General features: G+C 43.5%; 1 protein-coding gene and 2 long non-coding RNA genes across 4 annotated transcripts; 1 reads left to right on the top strand and 2 right to left on the bottom strand.

Moving 5' to 3' along the window:
* Window positions 1-607: 607 nt before the first annotated feature.
* LOC115127750 (uncharacterized) lies at window positions 608-2,449 on the bottom strand. Its single transcript, XR_003863423.2, has 2 exons — window positions 2,037-2,449; window positions 608-1,122 (listed from the first exon to the last, which is right to left on the bottom strand). It is a non-coding gene; the product is annotated as an uncharacterized LOC115127750 (long non-coding RNA).
* Window positions 2,450-3,648: 1,199 nt separating this feature from the next.
* hoxa2b (homeobox A2b) lies at window positions 3,649-5,737 on the top strand. The gene is made up of 2 exons (XM_029657361.2): window positions 3,649-4,325; window positions 4,848-5,737. The coding sequence occupies exons 1-2, from the start codon at window positions 3,827-3,829 to the stop codon at window positions 5,558-5,560; spliced, it is 1,212 nt and encodes a 403-aa protein (XP_029513221.2). The 5' UTR covers window positions 3,649-3,826; the 3' UTR covers window positions 5,561-5,737.
* A 5,819-nt stretch (window positions 5,738-11,556) lies between these two features.
* On the bottom strand, window positions 11,557-17,169 carry LOC135575140 (uncharacterized). 2 transcript variants are annotated; one of them, XR_010465704.1, is made up of 2 exons: window positions 16,932-17,169; window positions 11,557-12,791 (listed from the first exon to the last, which is right to left on the bottom strand). It is a non-coding gene; the product is annotated as an uncharacterized LOC135575140 (long non-coding RNA). The 2 variants fall into 2 exon arrangements; XR_010465705.1 differs by having other exon boundaries at window positions 16,943-17,169.
* Window positions 17,170-17,319: the final 150 nt, after the last annotated feature.

Raw genomic sequence — 17,319 nt, 5'->3', positions numbered from 1 at the left:
ACGGCCTGAGTGGGACATCTTTATTTATTCACCATCTTTGGTTCAGTGACATACTCCTCTCAGCGGATTCCATCTTCTATGGTAATTTCCGGGACCAACATAGCAGCATAATATCCTAGACCTATAGGCTATATTAATAAGGTATAAACCCTATAGCTACAGGAAGGGAGTATGACTTACCATGAATTCATATGTCCGGATACGTAACTACACACTCATATTCTCCGTTGAGCTGTGTCTGTGTGGGGGAGGTTTATCTACAGAACAATACCATATGTGTAGGTGGATAGTCATCTCTCTAGTCCCACTCACTGCCATCGCCATTGTGAATGATCCTCCTCCCCACATATACAGACCTACACATGTTTCTAACGGATACCCAGTCTTATCCATCATGTCTTACTACTCCACTCCTATCCCACTGCAACATGTCTGTTCAGGAATACGCGATATGTTATGTGTTTAGTTCCTGTTCCATGATAATAATGTCCCATAGCTATTTTCCCACCAAAGGGCTCAATGCAGGTATGGCTTACATTGTCATACTGGTCCAACAATAATTCGACTCGACTGATTATGATTAATTCATAAGACAAAACATAACATCCATGTGAGAGAACGTTTTATTGTGTTCAGGAAATTCAGGAATAGAAATAAGACAATGCAAACAACAAACTATTAACTGACCTTTCATCGATGCCATCTGTCTTCGATCTAACAATTAACTTACTTGAACCGAATTCGCTATACAACAGGATCCTTTCTTTTTTACACAGAAAACGTAAAAAATAAAGTAAAATATTATTTACCATTAATTACAATTAAAACACTATTTGTAATGTCTGGTTATTCTCACTATTATATTGATTCCAAAATGAACAGGCCTAGTGCAGCTATTCTGCTACTGCTTGGTACTGCTGTTGATTTCAATATCCATGTGGAATATTAAAGTATTCTAACGACATAATCTGGAAACGTTTACTTTCCTGCGATAAGTAACGTTAGTCACCGAAGAGAAAAAAGGTTCACTTCTAGTCCACTTTTTTTCCTGCCATGCTTCCCAGGTGTCTCGTCTGGTCTTGACGGGGGGACAGACGGTTAATGTAGCTCCTGTCCACTACCCTGCCAGATACACATCACAATGAAGTTAAGCTTCATTCAACCAAAAATGTCACATTGATTTATGCAGCTATATCTCGGATTGAAGTTGACACACAAACAATAATTCAAGCCGTAAAATTGAAATGAAAAGGATAAAAGTAAACTCTTTTTTTGTTTAGTAAAAGTGCATCTGTAATAATAAATCATGCCTATGTTCATATATATTATTGATATAACAAACTAACTTATGATAGCATAACTAAAGATTATATTTTTCGATCGATTCTCTGTATTCCTCACACAATGTTTAACACGGGCTAGACCTATTTTGTGGCTACACCTCGTATCTGAAAAACATCTTATATCCAAATGAGCTTGAATGGTTTAGACCTACCATATAAGATATACATCTTTGTTCTAAAATTAAATATGTACAACTGTTTTTCTCGAGTAAAAACAGTCAATATTACTGAGCATTACATGTGTTTGGATTATTAATGCACTGGTGATATTTTTATGATGAAATAATTACCATAATGTGTCTCTCTGATGACAATTTGATACTGCATTTAATCATGACAAATAAATCCCATTTTCGTGTAGCCTATGGGCTTCTCTCATGGCATGCAGAGAACTAAAAGGTGTTTTGTTTTCATATGTTTTATTGTTCTCCATCCGGGACATTTTGGAAGAGAATAACACACGATCTGCCTGTCGTGCTCCGAAGGCAACGCACGATTGCCTATATTGCAATTAAATATCAAAACAACAATATTGTAGGTTATTTGAAACACGAAATACAGTAAGATAATGTTTTTAGAAGTTATGACAAGATTATACTATATATATATATTATATATATATTATGGTAGCCCAGAAGACAGAAACTGCGTGGGATTGAATGGGATTTCTGCAGAATGCCAACACCCACTCACCTCTGCAGACAATAGACGCCGTGTAAAAGCACATCAATTCGATTCTTTCTCGCCATCTCAGTCAATCCACTCTTTTGCTGCTATTTCCCACTAACGTTCTTTTGAAAACGAAAATGTTGTAGATTTTCCTTCCATTTAACAAAATAAAGCAGGATAAGATAACCCACCTATAGTGTATGTCGATATCATTGTCCGCTCAATGTACAACATCCATATTCGGAAATGGATTCCTATTAAAGAAACGTCCAAGTTGTGTAGTTTCCCCCCATAAGTAGCAAGTAGTTGCCGTCTTCCTGGCGGCCACATATGATCTAAGGCAGAGTTAGATGGTTTAAATGTGTTCTTAGGGCAAGGAGCTGTCAGACCTTTTGGCGAGCAAGATTGATAACGTGCAGGCTTTCCAGGCTCTTTGTTTGGAATATAAGCAATAAACAGCCCGGGGTCTACCACTTTTTCAAAGTTCAAGACAGGGAGGAAGACAATATGACAATTTTTTATTATTAACAAAGAATATAGATCTTATTGTTTCACTTCAAAGATTATATGGGAGGTGAATGGGAAGGCATCTATCCAAAGTACTCTACTATAACCAATTGTTAATATATTGTGCAATAGGCCAATTCTTAGGTGTCAGTAATACTGATGACAATAAAGTATTAAATACGGATCTGGTACCATTAAACTTGAACAAAGACCAATAAATGTCTAATTTGAGGTGTAAAACTCGTGCGTAAGCGCGTGGATCACATTCAATGTTATTTTTCTTCAAAATATTGTGTCAGTGGCTACTCTTCCTGTGTCAGTAGGCCTATATACGTCTCTCATCCACATGCATTTTTCTATTTCTGATGCAATTCAACGTTGACAGATCTTGATGGTGGATTAAAGAGATTTGAAGCAGCTGCGTCTCCAGAAATATGATGCAAGTTTACAACCACGTGCCACACTGTAATATCTCCATACAATAGGAGTAGGTCACCAAAAACATGCAGACAGGGATTTCATGCATCCCGTGATAGTTCCACATGCAAATAGCACTTTATTCCTAATATATCTGTGCTCAATTAATGGCTTTCCATGAAGGCAACAAATGTATAAATAATAATATTTGTTAAAAGTCTGACATGAGAACAAGTAATACGTGAGTGAGTATTAAAGAAAGTCCTCATCTTTAAAGGTATTCAGATTCTTATAGGAAATATCAAGACCTACGTTTAGAATACAAACTTTACAGACTGTGTAAAAATATTTATCTTTCTCTCTCGCTCTCTCTCTCAGAATGAAAAGGAGGGAGACTGCTCTGAATGTCTGCTCGGTTGTGTCTCTGTGTACCACTCTGCAGAGCCACAGGCTTGGTCAGAATTAGTTTTCTGATTAACGAGTTAACTTTGATAATGACTTCGTCTTTAGTCGTTACATTGAGACACAAACCCGGGACAATGAGGTGTTGGATCCAAAGGACACACACACACACACACACACGCACACACACACACACACACACACACACACACACACACACACACACACACACACACACACACACACACACACACACACACGCTCTTCTTAAATGGACTATCCTCCATTCGGTGACAGTACTGTGTGTAAATAAAGCAGACTAGACCCTACCCCCAGAACTAGGCGTTACCTATCCGACGTTCTCCATCAATCACAGAGGACAGTGGCTTCTTTTGATTAAACCCCAAATTGTCATTGGGCAGAGGTAATCATGTGACAAGTAATACGGTCCAATTTCAACGTTGTCTCCATGAAAGCAATATAGTTTAATGGCATCGCTGTCCCCATACGGCCGTAATCAGCAACATTGTTGGAAAAAAACACTTGTCACGAAATTTCATAATTTTCTCCTCGCCCACAAAATTACGACCGGTGACTTTTCAAAGACAAGAAGAGAGGAGATGAATTACGAATTTGAGCGAGAGAGCGGTTTTATCAATAGTCAGCCGTCGCTTGCTGAGTGCCTGACATCTTTTACCCCTGTCGGTGATGCATTTCAAAGTTCATCAATCAAGAACTCGACGCTTTCACAGTCGACACTGATTCCTCCTCCTTTTGAGCAGACCATTCCCAGCCTCAACCCGGGCAGCCACCCACGCCACAGCCGATCAAAGCAGAATCTGAATGGAGTCTGTAGCCCTCTGCCAGCCGCATCTCTACCCCCGGAGTACCCTTGGATGAAGGAGAAGAAAGCCTCCAAGAAAAACCACCAGACTACTGCCACAGCTACAACTCCCGACACTGCGCCACTTCACTTCTCTCCCCAAGGTAAGACATGATTGATTAGCCTATCTATTGCCTCTATTATATTTTAATGAAATTACAGTCGGGGTAGGTAGCCCATTAGCCTATCAAAATGCAAAGGTCTGTCTGGTCTCAACATTCTATTTTGGGGGTAATTCTCTCTCATGAATTGCAGAATATCTATTAGCAAAAGTGTAATTATTTGAACATTTTCAGTGGTCAGTGTGCTGCTGACTGGTGATGCAGTGGAAGAATGTTAATGTGTGACAGTAATGAAGAGTGATAGATTACTCTTACAGCAGGCCGACCGACGGGCAGCTGGCATGTTCATTCATCTTCAAGCCAGTCGGCCTGGTCCACGCAGACCCATCATATTCTGCTCCGGGCTCATAAATCCTTTCAGCGCGGTGTCTGTGCTCCCACAAACCATTTGCTGTGCGGCCCAGTAGAACCTCGATGTTTTATTTACCAACTGCCATTTATAGATTTATATTCAATCATCAATTGCTTTTTTTGTATTGGTTGAACATTTGAAATGTCTTTCAGGGTCGCCAGAGATTGCAGAGAGTGGTGGCGGGGGATCTCGGAGGCTAAGGACAGCGTACACCAACACCCAGCTATTGGAGTTGGAGAAGGAGTTTCACTTCAACAAGTATCTGTGCAGACCCCGGCGGGTGGAAATAGCTGCTTTACTGAATTTAACTGAGAGGCAGGTGAAAGTCTGGTTCCAGAACCGCAGGATGAAGCACAAGAGACAAACCCACTGCAAGGAGAACCAGAACGGCGAGGGGACATTCACTAGTCTGGAGGACGGGAGAGAGGAGGACTTCGAACAGGCTGGTAACAATGTAGGCCTACCCGCCGGCGCGCTTCTGGAGAGGGAAAGCTGCTCTTTTCACCAGAATACCCTAACTTCACAACAACAGTCTCAGAATGCACACAATCACAATGGAGATTCCCAAAGCTCAACTGCTTCGCCTTTAAACAGCGATGACAAAAATCTGAAACATTTTCCTAACCCGGCACCCACTGTTCCTATATGCGTGTCAACAATAGGCCCGGACTGCGCATCTGGCGGGGACAATGCGCATTCCCCGGCCCTGGACGTCTCTTTGCAGGACTTTCACGTTTTCTCATCGGATTCCTTCTCTCCAAGTTTGTCAAATTCTATAGATAGTCCAATGGGTTTATCATCTGAAGGTTTCGATTTTTTCTCAGAAACGCTCACAACAATCGACCTGCAACACTTGAGCTACTAACTATTCTAAAAGAGAAAACAACAATTCAAACATCTTAGTTTAGGAAGAGCTTCCTGTCTTCCAAGTTCTTACAAATAACTGGCTTAACTTTATATTTTGATGTAATTGTTTGATTGATTAATACATGGCTCCAATGAGGTAAGTTTGAAAACAATAAATTCATCAGTTGAAATTTTTTATATTGCCAATATTATGCCTCCAAATAATGATATACAACATCTTTTCATTTTATTTTTGTATCATTTCCCGGTACAATAATGTTATAAATAGCCTATTTTCTTAGAATAAAATGGGTCTGAAAATAATTGTCTCAATATTCTTAGAATATTCTTAGATTTTTAGACATTCTTACAAAGAATATTGTTGCAACAAGTGATCTTTTGATGATGACATCTTTCCTTCAGAATGGAAGGCAAAACTCTTCATCCTGAAATATAAAGTGAATTGATTGTTGTTAAATGGACAATAGTGAGCAGATTTGATCATCCCATAAAAGGAAATCACAAATATAAACTACTGAAACGATACTGCGATAATTTCAGCCCAAAACAGTAACATACTTAAAATACTTCCAATAACAATAGGCTACTTCTAATGATGTTATAATAAATATTTTCCAACTGTAGCTTGTTTTGCTCTTGAATATTTTTCCTAGAAAGATTGATGATTGAATTAGCCATACGCTATGGATTAGAGCTGTTGAATGAGACATAGATTACATTGTTTCTGAGTCCATAAATCACAGTAGTTTATGATTAAGGACGTCATTAAAGAGATTAATTGCCGTAGTACATGCGCAAATAAAAACAATCTTCCTATTGGGGATACCGGGAGTCCTCCGCCAAAAGCTGTAACTTTGTTGACGTTCTACAATTACATTTTATAGCCTATAAAACTTACATCTTGGGGAGGAGGGGGGAGTATAGCCTACTACTTCACACTACGTAATTCAATCCGCTGTTGAAAGAGATTCATGCTTTTTGCCTCTTTAAGTCTTTATTTCTTTATTTTTACAGTATTGAAACTAAACAATTAGTGTCGACTACGTGGTTATTATTTTTCAACTAAACCCAATCTGTTAATTGACTAGGCTATATGTTTGCAATTAACATATTATAATATTACTAAATAGACTGAATAATGTGCACGTGCTGAACGGGTAAATTAAATCCGTGGCACTGTTTATTATGATTATATTTAAATATATGGAAACGTATTATGATCACTTGTCAGACTATTTTGGTTGAATATTTTAACACAATTCGTTGATCACAATATGACACGCTGTAATTCTAGCCTAGTCTACCATGTCAATGGTAAATCACTGCTCAGACAGGATGCGCTAAACCTGATAGTTCCTCTACAAATCGGTATAGGTCTAGTGAATAAAAGATAGGGATATCCAATTAAGGGTACAAAATACTATTTTCTTTCACAATGATTAGGCCCTGTATCACAACACCAGACGCACTAACAATGGCATAGTGTGCTAGGCTACGCTAGACTAGAGCGTGCTTCTTTCAGTGGGCCTGCGGATAGGGGGATACGGTCAGACCACCGCCATTTTCTACGCCACCATCGAACGGTCAGCATGCTGTCTGAAGCTAGTTATGAGGCGTCTTTCAAACAATAGTATGCAAATAAATTGTTTTTAAAAAAAAATCACATTTACGACAAATTCCGTTCTTTAATGTAGGATTATATTGAACAAATGTGACAGAAAAATGTTTAAGAAAATACATTTGGTCGGGGATGGACTATAAATGTAGCCTAGTAGCCTGTAGCCTTCTGCCATACAATCTATAGTAGGTCCTTTTAAACTACATATTCATTATTGAGAGTAAAATCGACAATTATAGTCTATGAAACAGTTAAATCTAATCTGAAGAGTGCAACAAATCATGCTCTTGTAGTCTTGTCACAAACATTCACAAAAGGTAGACAAGTAATAACTAAGATCATCTGGCTGATATGACAATGATACATTTATTGGGTTGAAACCATTGAATCTCACCCAAACAGGGCATTATTCCTTTCCCAAATGGCAACCCATTCCCTACACTGTAAAACCGGATAAATTCTGGCTACTCAAACATTTTGAAGAAACAATGACCTAACAACTTAAATAGCTGAAGTGAGCAGTACTACCTTCCTATGAGTAATAAAAATGCATGTATTTTGAGTAAAGTATACTTAAATTTAACGCCACCATTAAGCCACGCCTCCAAGAATTTCTCAGTGTGCCTCGCCTTTTCGATTGAATTGTAGTTACCACCCATGACTGTATTTGTTAGTGACAGAGACGTCATTGTAGAATTCGTTCAATTTCAGTCCAGGGGCATTCACCAAGTGTGTTCATAGGGGAACATTATAATTGAACCATTACATCTATCAAAAGGCCTAATACAGTGGCCTGAAACTCATAGTTTTACAGGCCACATCAGGCCTGCAAGTAGGGTTGTAAAATTTCCTACATTTTTTCCAGTAATGTTTCAACCAGGATTTTTGGAAAACCTGGGAAAATCATCAGAATTTTGCATCCCTTACTGTAAAGCACATTATACTGTGTCTTGCAAAGTGAGGTGTAATTCCTATTGAAATCTAGTCAGCATTAGGCTATCCAACAGTTGAAATGTGTATTCACCTGCAACCTACATTCATAATGACTGCCAGGGTTAAGAACAGTGGGAGGAAACCTAAGCCATTTAAACTGGAACAATTTCAGTAAGGGGTGCACAAATCCAATGATTGGACTAGTTTAGAAAACAATTATTTATCTTTGATTTATTGTTATGATACACAATCACTGAATGTACATTCAAACACATAAAACATTTTTTAAAAACTTTTCAAAAAAAATCCACCTGCAGTAGAGCATGCTGGTAAAAAAAAATAATTTGTTATCATATATCTTACAAATATTTAGTTGGTGTGACTTCTCATTTAGTTGAGTCAGTACCACAGCGATATTTTCAGTAATAATGACTAGTCATTGATAGAGTACAACTTACTAGAAGTATTTCAGGTAAAAATGCCATGAGTTTACAGTGTATCTAGTGCACTACTGTTTTTTTTTTACCAGGGCCCCAATATCTCATGTGATTATTCATAGTTTTGCTCATGTCAACTCCACTGTGATGTGCTACTGTACCCCAGTCCTGTCTGTCCACAACTCCATGATTAGTTTGTCCACAACACTGAAGGGGGACACAGGTGGTGAACTATCATTATGTGAGTTGTGACAGGAGAGATTTGAAGTTAAATGGTAAAACAATCCTGAGCCTTTTCAAAACACCACCGGAGTAGGTTAATCCCTGTAAACCGAGGAGGCAGTCAGTCACTTTCAAGCTTTGCTTTTGACTTGAAACAAACTGTAAATGTAACACCTCTGAAACCTCAGCCCAATGCCCCTGCAGGGCCAATGAAAGTCAGTCTGAGGAACAATCAACAGAGCTTGGATCAAGACCCAACTCACTTTACCTTCAAGTTGCCCTCATGCCTATGTACCTGCAAAGTAATAACTGTAGTAACAACATTGTAGATGGACCTGGGTTCAAGTAGTATTTGTTTTTCTTTCAAAGTGCTTCTCTGGCTCAATGGAACCAATGGTATAGTCCCAGAAGTGTAAACCTTTCCCATCTGACACTCACTGCCAGTATAGGCTCAAAGTGTTTGAAAACACCCGAATACTCTATGAACCCAGGGCTGATGTAGGGCTACCTGCAAGCTGTCCACCAGCTGCCGTAGCCCTGCCATATACTTTTTGTCCTCCATTTTGCATCCAAATTTAAATTATTGTCTTTTCACTAAAATGTTGTTGTTGACACATGCAAACCCACACACATACATACATTCCTTCTCTGGTACCAATCAACCAATGTCAGAAGGTAAAACATTGGTAACTGATCTAATTCAGGACCTGAAACCAGATGAAAAACACAGTGAGCAGCGAGTGCAGTGCATTGTGGGAGAGGAGATCTGACACCGTTCAGCTCTCTCCCTGAAGAGGTCAAAGGTCAGGCCACCTCTCATCTCCCTCACCACACAGGACGGAACCCCTGGCAGGTCAGCTGGGGGTCAACAGTGTGGTCCTATCTGCTGCTCAGTTAAAGGTCAACAGGAAAGGAGGAGGTTTGAATATTGGTACATTCTTACATTAAAAAGGATATTGTGAATGGTGAGTAATGAGACTGAGTCCTATTGTTTAGCAGGGCCCGTATTCACAGTATCTCAGAGTAGGAGTGCTGACTTAATCAGATGCCCCTCTACATTCATTATTTTGGGCTCCTGAGTGGCGCAGCAGTCTAGGGCACTGCATCTCAGTGCTAAATGCGTCACTACAGACCTTGGTTCGATTACAGGCTGTATCACAACCGGCCGTGATTGGGAGTCCCATAGGGCGGTGCACAACTGGTCCAGCGTTGTCCTGGTTAGGGTTTGGCCTGGGTAGCTCGTCATTGTAAATAAGAACTTGTTCTTAACGGACTTGCCTAGTTAAATTAAAGTTAAAAAACAAATAGGCCAAACTGATCCTAGGTCAGCTCTCCTGAATACTGGCCCTGGTCTAGTAGGCCTAGTTATATTCATTCAATAAGCACTCCACCTGGGTTTTATGCTTGAGTACATGTTTTCATACTATCATGGAAGGCAGGACAGACAGGAGAGGAATTGTATACTCGTCTCCGGATTTAGGCTTTGTCAATCCCAGATGTCCTGGTAGGGTCACAAAATTCCATGAACTTTCCAAAAAAGTTGCCAGGTTTTCCAGAAATCATGGTTGGTAGATTCCCGTAATCAGAAAGGAAAATCCTAAAACCACAATTTCTGGAAAACCTTGGAATTTTGGGAAAGTTGCTGGAACTTTGCGACCCTAGAGATCCTGGTGATGTCAGAGGTCAGAGACAGCCACTCTCCCATACCCATCCTGAGTCGTACTGCTCCTGAGACAAGATAAGAAAAGGGGAGGTTTCCTAGGGCTCTGGTCAAAAGTAGTTCACTACATACGGAATAGGGTGGCATTTCAGAAGCAGACAAAAAAGGTGTGGTGACAGCTGGATAGGTTCAGTCATCACTGCCTGTCTCACTATATAAACTGTCTGAAAGCTCTGCCTCACTCAAAGGCCTTTAACAACAATTGGGTGGCACGGTTTGACACAATGTTATAAACAAACTTCATAGAATGGTGACAATAACCCCTGCTGTGTAGGCTACAGTACAGGAGATACATGGGTATAGGCTGTTGTTTTAGAGACAGATAAGACAGCAGAGGAGGACAGGAGTACTATGCTTCCCTGAACATGTATTGTAGCGTCATCATCATGCCCCAACTGTCTCCCACATAAGGCAAGTTGAGACGTAACACACAGGGCACGTTGAGATGTAGCACAAACTCCCGACTGATTCACAATGGGATGACAGACAGTACGGTACATGGAATTGATTGGACAATACATTTTGATATACCAGGCTTGGACAGGACAGAGAAATTAACACCCAGTTGAGTCTGAGATCCCTCATAAAACATGTGGGTTTAGGAACCACGTTTGAGTGCAGTGTCTGGTAGATGAATGACACTCAACCCTGCCATGGCCCCAAACCTCCCCAACAGACTGACACTGACTGATGATGCCCAGGTCTCTTTCCTAAACACACAAAAGGAGTAGAAGTTGGTTTTTCTTAGAGAGGGCTCTGTGCTTGCATAATAACAGTGTACATTGGCACAAACCAGGCATCCATCCAAGGAATTCTTATCACACCTACATGTGCTTCATCCCAAATGGCAGCCTATTCCCTATATAGTGCACTACTTTATAAGGACTAGGGTGCCATTTGGGAGGGAGATATTATCTATGAAGCTGTAATATGTGGGATTCATTGACGTGTGTTACGATCTGCCACCACAGATCTGTTGTTCAGCAACACTCAGAGCAGTTCTAGCGCCTATGCTCCTGATTGGAAGAGATCAAGTCTGATTCAATAAACTGCCATTTCCTGTCTGTGTTTACTACAAATACCACATTACATTTAAGATCTGAACATAGAAATCTGTACGTTAATTATAGGTTGCCTACCATAACTCACATAATTGTTGCTTAAAACTGTGGCGTGACGGGGGTCACGTAAATAAACCAGAGAGGGAGGCAACTAAACGACACTGAACAAAAATATAAAATGCAACATGGAACAGTTTAAAAGATGTTACTGAGTTACAGTTCATATAAGGAAATCAGTCAATTGAAATAAATTCAATGGGCCATAATCTATGGATTTTACATGACTGGGGAAACAGATATGCATCGGTTGGTCACAGATACCTTAAATAAATAGGTATTAGGTGTGGATCAGAAAACCAGTCAGTATCTGGTGTGACCAGCATATGCCTCATGCAGGGCGACATCTCCTTCGCATAGAGTTGATCAGGCTGTTGATTGTGGCCTGTGGAATGTTGTCCCACTCCTCTTCAATGGCTGTGCGAAGTTGCTGGATGTTGGCAGGATCTGGAACACGCTGTCATACACATTGATCCAGAGCATCACAAACATTTTCAAATGGGTGATATGTCTGGTGAATATGCAGGCCATAGAATAACTGGGACATTTACAGCTTCCAGGAATTGTGTACAGATCCTTGCGAAATGGGGCCGTGCATTATCATGCTGAAACAAAGTGATGGCGGCGGATGAATGACACGGCAATGGGCCTCGGGATCTTTTCACAGCACCTCTGTGCATTCAAATTGCCATTGATAAAATGCAATTGTTTTTCATGGTCCGTGGCTTATGCCTGCCCATACCATAACCCCACCGGCACCATGGGGCACTCGGTTCACAACAAGATCAGCAAGTCACTCGCCCACACAAAGCCATACACGCGGTCTGCCATCTGCCCAGCACAGTTGAAACCAGGAATCATCCGTGAAGAGCACACTTACTTCTCCAGCGTCCCAGTGGCCATCGAAGGTGAGCATTTGCTCACTGAAGTCAGTTAGGACACCAAACTGCAATCAGGTCAAGACCCTGGTGAGGAAGACAAGCATTCAGATGAGCTTCCCTGAGACGGCTTCTGACAGTTTGTGCAGAAATTCTCCGGTTGTGCAAACCCAGTTTCATCAGCTGTCCAGGGAGCTGGTCTCAGACGATCCCGCAGGTGAAGAAGCTGGATGTGGAGGTCCTAGGTTGGCGTGGTTACACGTGGTCTGCGGTTGTGAGGCTGGTTGGCCGTACCACCAAATCCTGTCAAACGACATTGGAGGCGGTTTATGATAGAGAAATGAACATTACATTCTCTGGCACAGCTCTAGTGAACATTCCTGCAGTCAGCATTCCAATTGCACGCTTCCTCAAAACTTGACATCTGTAATATTGTGTTGTGTAACAAAACTGCACATTTTAGAGTGGCCTTTTATTGTCCCGAGCACAAGATGCACATGTGTAATGATCATGCTGTTTAATCAGCTTCTTGATATGCCACACGTCAGGTGGATGGATTATCTTGGCAAAGGAGAAATGGTAATTAACAGGGATGTAAACTAATTTGTGCACAACATTTTAGAGAAATAAGCTTTTTGTGCATATGGAACATTCCAGGGATCTTTCATTTCAGCTCATGAAACTTGGGAATGAATGTTACGTATGTGATAATTCTCACCCGTCTGTTAATTGAATGATTAGAATATTCCTCCCTGAAACATATTGTATGGAATTGATTAGAATGTATAAAATCATTATCAATAAATGTGTAGTCCTAGTCAGAATTAGGGTAAAACTGTGTCTTTATGGTATTTTAAACAGACTGTGTCTGAGCTTGGTGCCGACCTGACTAGAGATTTGGGAGAGAACGTCTCAAGGACAAGGCCACTATCTCTGTCGGCTGGGTAGTGTGTGCGTAGCAGGACATGTGTGTGCGTATGTGTGTGTGCATGTGTGGGCGTGAGAAGTCAGTATTAAATTAATTGCTTTGTATTCTTGACTTTAGAACGTTCTGTGAATAAACCTTTTTGACCATTTAGCCGGGCCTCCGTCTGTTTCATTCAACCAGGATCTTACAAATTCTGGTTTGCAGACAGAGTAATATAATTCAATTGGGTTATGTACCTGGAGAACATAATTCTCTTATCAACCACGGTTAGGTGAGCAGTACGTAACCTTCGTTATGTTTCACTATTTTGGATCACTCCAATATATTTATATACCCGTACCAGATTTAGTCAGTACTAGAGGGACCTGGCCAGCCAGCGGTGATGTCCCAGAGCGGGACCGAGACGCAGGGACCCTCCACTCCACATAGACAGTCAATACACCCAACAAGGCACAGCATGCCAGAGGGAGGTCCAGACCCCCCTGCCACTGCTGGTCAGGATGAAAGGGATGTTCACATGCCTGTCTGACAGAACCTTCAGGAGGAATGACGGGTTGGGGCGGAGCGATATACTCAACCCCCCAGGTCCATCCGGTAGCACTCAGAACTTATTGAAAGAGCATGGAGGTCACCCACCCTCTTCCTGGAAGTAATCCCTACCAAGAAAGCCACCTTCATAGAGAGGTGTTTCAGGGAAGCAGACGCCAACGGTTCGAAAGGCGGCTTTGCCAAAGCTGCCAAGACCACATCCAGATCCCAGCTCGCCATTGAGCAGGTCCTAGTTGGACGCAGGCAACGAACCCCCTTCATAAACCTGGAGACCAAGGGATGGCACCCCACTGGCTGTCCATCCACCCCACAGGGCAGGCAGATATAGCAGCCAAATACCCTCTCAGTGTAGAGGCTGGCAAGCCCTCATCCAAGCGAGACTGCAGGTATTCGAGGACATACTGCACCCCGCATGACTCGGGCACAATCTCAATACCAGTGTACCAAGAGCAGAACCGCAAGCGCAGCTGGTATGCCGCGGTTGTAGCCGGTGCCCTTGTACGCTGCATGGTGTTCATTATCCTGTAGTCCCAACATGGACCATTGGTGCGGAGGCGGTGCAGGTAGGCAAACAGGTCCACCTGCACCCTCTGCTGCATCACCTGGGGGGGGGGGATGCCAAGTAAGTGCTCTGCGAGTAGAGACGCTAGACGTCCCTGATCCCAGAGAAGGAGGTCCCGTGCCATAAAATGGAGGCGTTAGGACCTCAGTCCACCCTGATGGTTGATGTAAGCCACCACTGTGGTGTTGTCCATTCTCACCAGGACATGTCTTCCTTTCAGATGTGGAAGGAAAGACTGCAGGGCGAGCAGTACAGCTCGGAGCTCTAGTGTATTGATGTGCCTGCCGCTCTAAGGGGGTAGCCAACAGCCGCTGGCCGACCTGCCCTTGGTCACACCCCCCAGCCGATCTGGGAGGCGTCTGTGCTGACCAGCTCCTGGTGGCACATCATCAGCATCTCCACCCCACCTGAGAGAAAGGAGCGACAGCTCCACCTCAACAATGACCGAGGCACTGTGCAGTCACCCACAGCTGGTGGTGACTGGCGCTCCGGGTGCAGCCGGTGGGAGTTGAACCACCGGTGAAGAGGCAGGAGATGGAGCAGGCCCAGGGGAATCAACAACGAGGCCGATGTCAGCAATCCCAACAGGCGTTGGCAGGTTAGGGCGGATACCACCCGCCCCTGTCGAGAGTGGTCAAGGCAAGATCACCTGAACCCTTCTCGTGGGCAAGTGTGCGGTCATGAGGACTGAGTCCAGTTCCATGCCAATGAAGGCCACCCTCTGGGTGGGCGTCAGACGACTCTTGTTGTTTACAGGAGCATGTCTGACAGGACCTGGGTCCTGGTCGGCCACCGCGGTGACACGAAGGCCCCTGACGGAAGGGGGCCAGCAACTGGAATTGGAGTCGGTACCCCTGAAGCATTGTGGACAACACCTGTGGGGACTCCACACATTCCTCCCACCTTGCCCTTTGAGACCTGGAGATAAGGCCGGCGCCCCGAGCACCTGGGTCCCCCAGGCATGTCCCTATGGCGGTGACGGTTGACAGGTTGTTGCTCCACCACACACTGTGCCCTTCCCTGCGGTCATCCCACAACATGAGGCGATGGGGCAGGAGAGGGACCCCACCATTGTTTGGCTCAGGTGGGTGGCGATGGTCCGTCTGCCTTAGACCCAGAGCCTGAGGAGGTGGCATGAACGTCTCAGGGTCTCCCGGTCCCTACGAACCGCATCGGTCTGCTCCAGAATGTCATTAACCACTGGGCCAAAACTCAGCCCTGGGGTGATTGGGAGAGTGGCAAATGTGCTCTGGAGAGCAGCTGGCAGACCGGATTGGACCAGCGAGAGATGGAGCCGGGAGGTAACCACCTGTGCCATGGCCTGTCCGTTGGAGCGGGCCACATCCCTCTGGAGCAGGGAAAGCAGGCGAGACACTTCCATCACTTCCCGGAGGAGCTCCTCTGTGCCTGAGCTCCTGCAGCCGGGACAGTAGAGTCTGCAGGTAGGCCTGCAGCATGGCCGCATTGGTAAGGCGGCCAAGAGAGCAATGGGAGCCATATGTGGCTTACAAGTCCTCATCAAAGACTCCGGGGGGTCCCAGCTTCAGTCGCGGGTTCCGCGCTATAATCTCCCGGTCCGGGAGGACCATGGCACAGGCCCAGCTCTCCTGCAAGGCCTCGCAGAACTCAGCAGAGATGGGGACAGATTGAGTAATCACTGTCCACCAGTTTGATGTCCAGTGTAGTGGCTACCCGAGTGAGTAGGCCCCTCATAGCCTCTAGTCGCTGGGGGCAATGAAACCCCACTGCCGGTTTCTGATGGCCTGTCAGGCTCGTAGCGTCGGTGGTGAACAGTGCCAGCACCGTCACCCAGGAACAGCCTATCACTGGACAACAGGGAACAGCTGTCATAGCTTGGAGGAATAGGAACCTGGAGGGATAAATGACCTAGTACCTCTGCAGAAAACAGGGAAGATCCGTTTGGGAAAAACAGGCAGACAAAAAACCAGCGACCAGGTAATGGATTTGATTTATGGGTTATTTTGTTTTTTATGCCAACTGCAATATTACCTAGCCGGTTTAATATCCAAGCAGAAAACTAAACGGCACCATATGGAGTAACTCTGTTAAGGAACTCCAAAGTTTATGTCTCTACATAGTGGAAGCCCACCACAATACTCTTACATTCTGCAAGGGAATGAAGAAAAAAACCTGCAGGGTAATTAAAACAATTCACAACACACACAGAACAAGCCAGTCGGCAATATGTGTAAGGTAAAGCGAGAGCCACCAATATATTAAAGCGTAACTCTAACTAAACATAAGCAAGACAAACCACCGGCGGAAGATACAGATCAACCACACGCAGCGAGTAGAGCACTGAAGAGGGTTCTGGCCACGTGGCCAGCTGCTCCAGGCTGCAAACAGCCAGTGATTATACTTCCACGCAAGCTATTACACTTACCAGTGACTTACCAAGCGAACTTCAGAAAGTTTGTACATCAACCCATACGGACATCCGCCGAGAAAATGAAAGAGAACGTCTGTGTCGCGGCCATGGGGTCTATATATAGGGGCGGACCCCAGCCTTGACACAGGTGTACACCGGAGTAAATGTGTAAATCCTCCTTCGGATGTATCCATCCGCCGCGGAGTGATACCAATATATTGGAGTGATCCAATATAGTGAAACATAACAACACGTCACATGTTGCGTTTATAATTTTGTTCAGTGTGAAAAACGCATTCTATGAAATACTATTGGGAGTGCGTGCAGGTACCGCGCGGGCAGGTTAAACGCGATGGCGATGGCGATGGCGGTGCAGGTGCGTCAAGAAAGGACGGATACGGTC

This window comes from Oncorhynchus nerka, linkage group LG14 (assembly GCF_034236695.1).
Source record: "Oncorhynchus nerka isolate Pitt River linkage group LG14, Oner_Uvic_2.0, whole genome shotgun sequence".
Classification (NCBI taxonomy): domain Eukaryota; kingdom Metazoa; phylum Chordata; class Actinopteri; order Salmoniformes; family Salmonidae; genus Oncorhynchus; species Oncorhynchus nerka.
The sequence above is the reverse complement of the archived record's forward strand: the minus strand, read 5'-3'. Positions and strand labels throughout refer to the sequence as shown.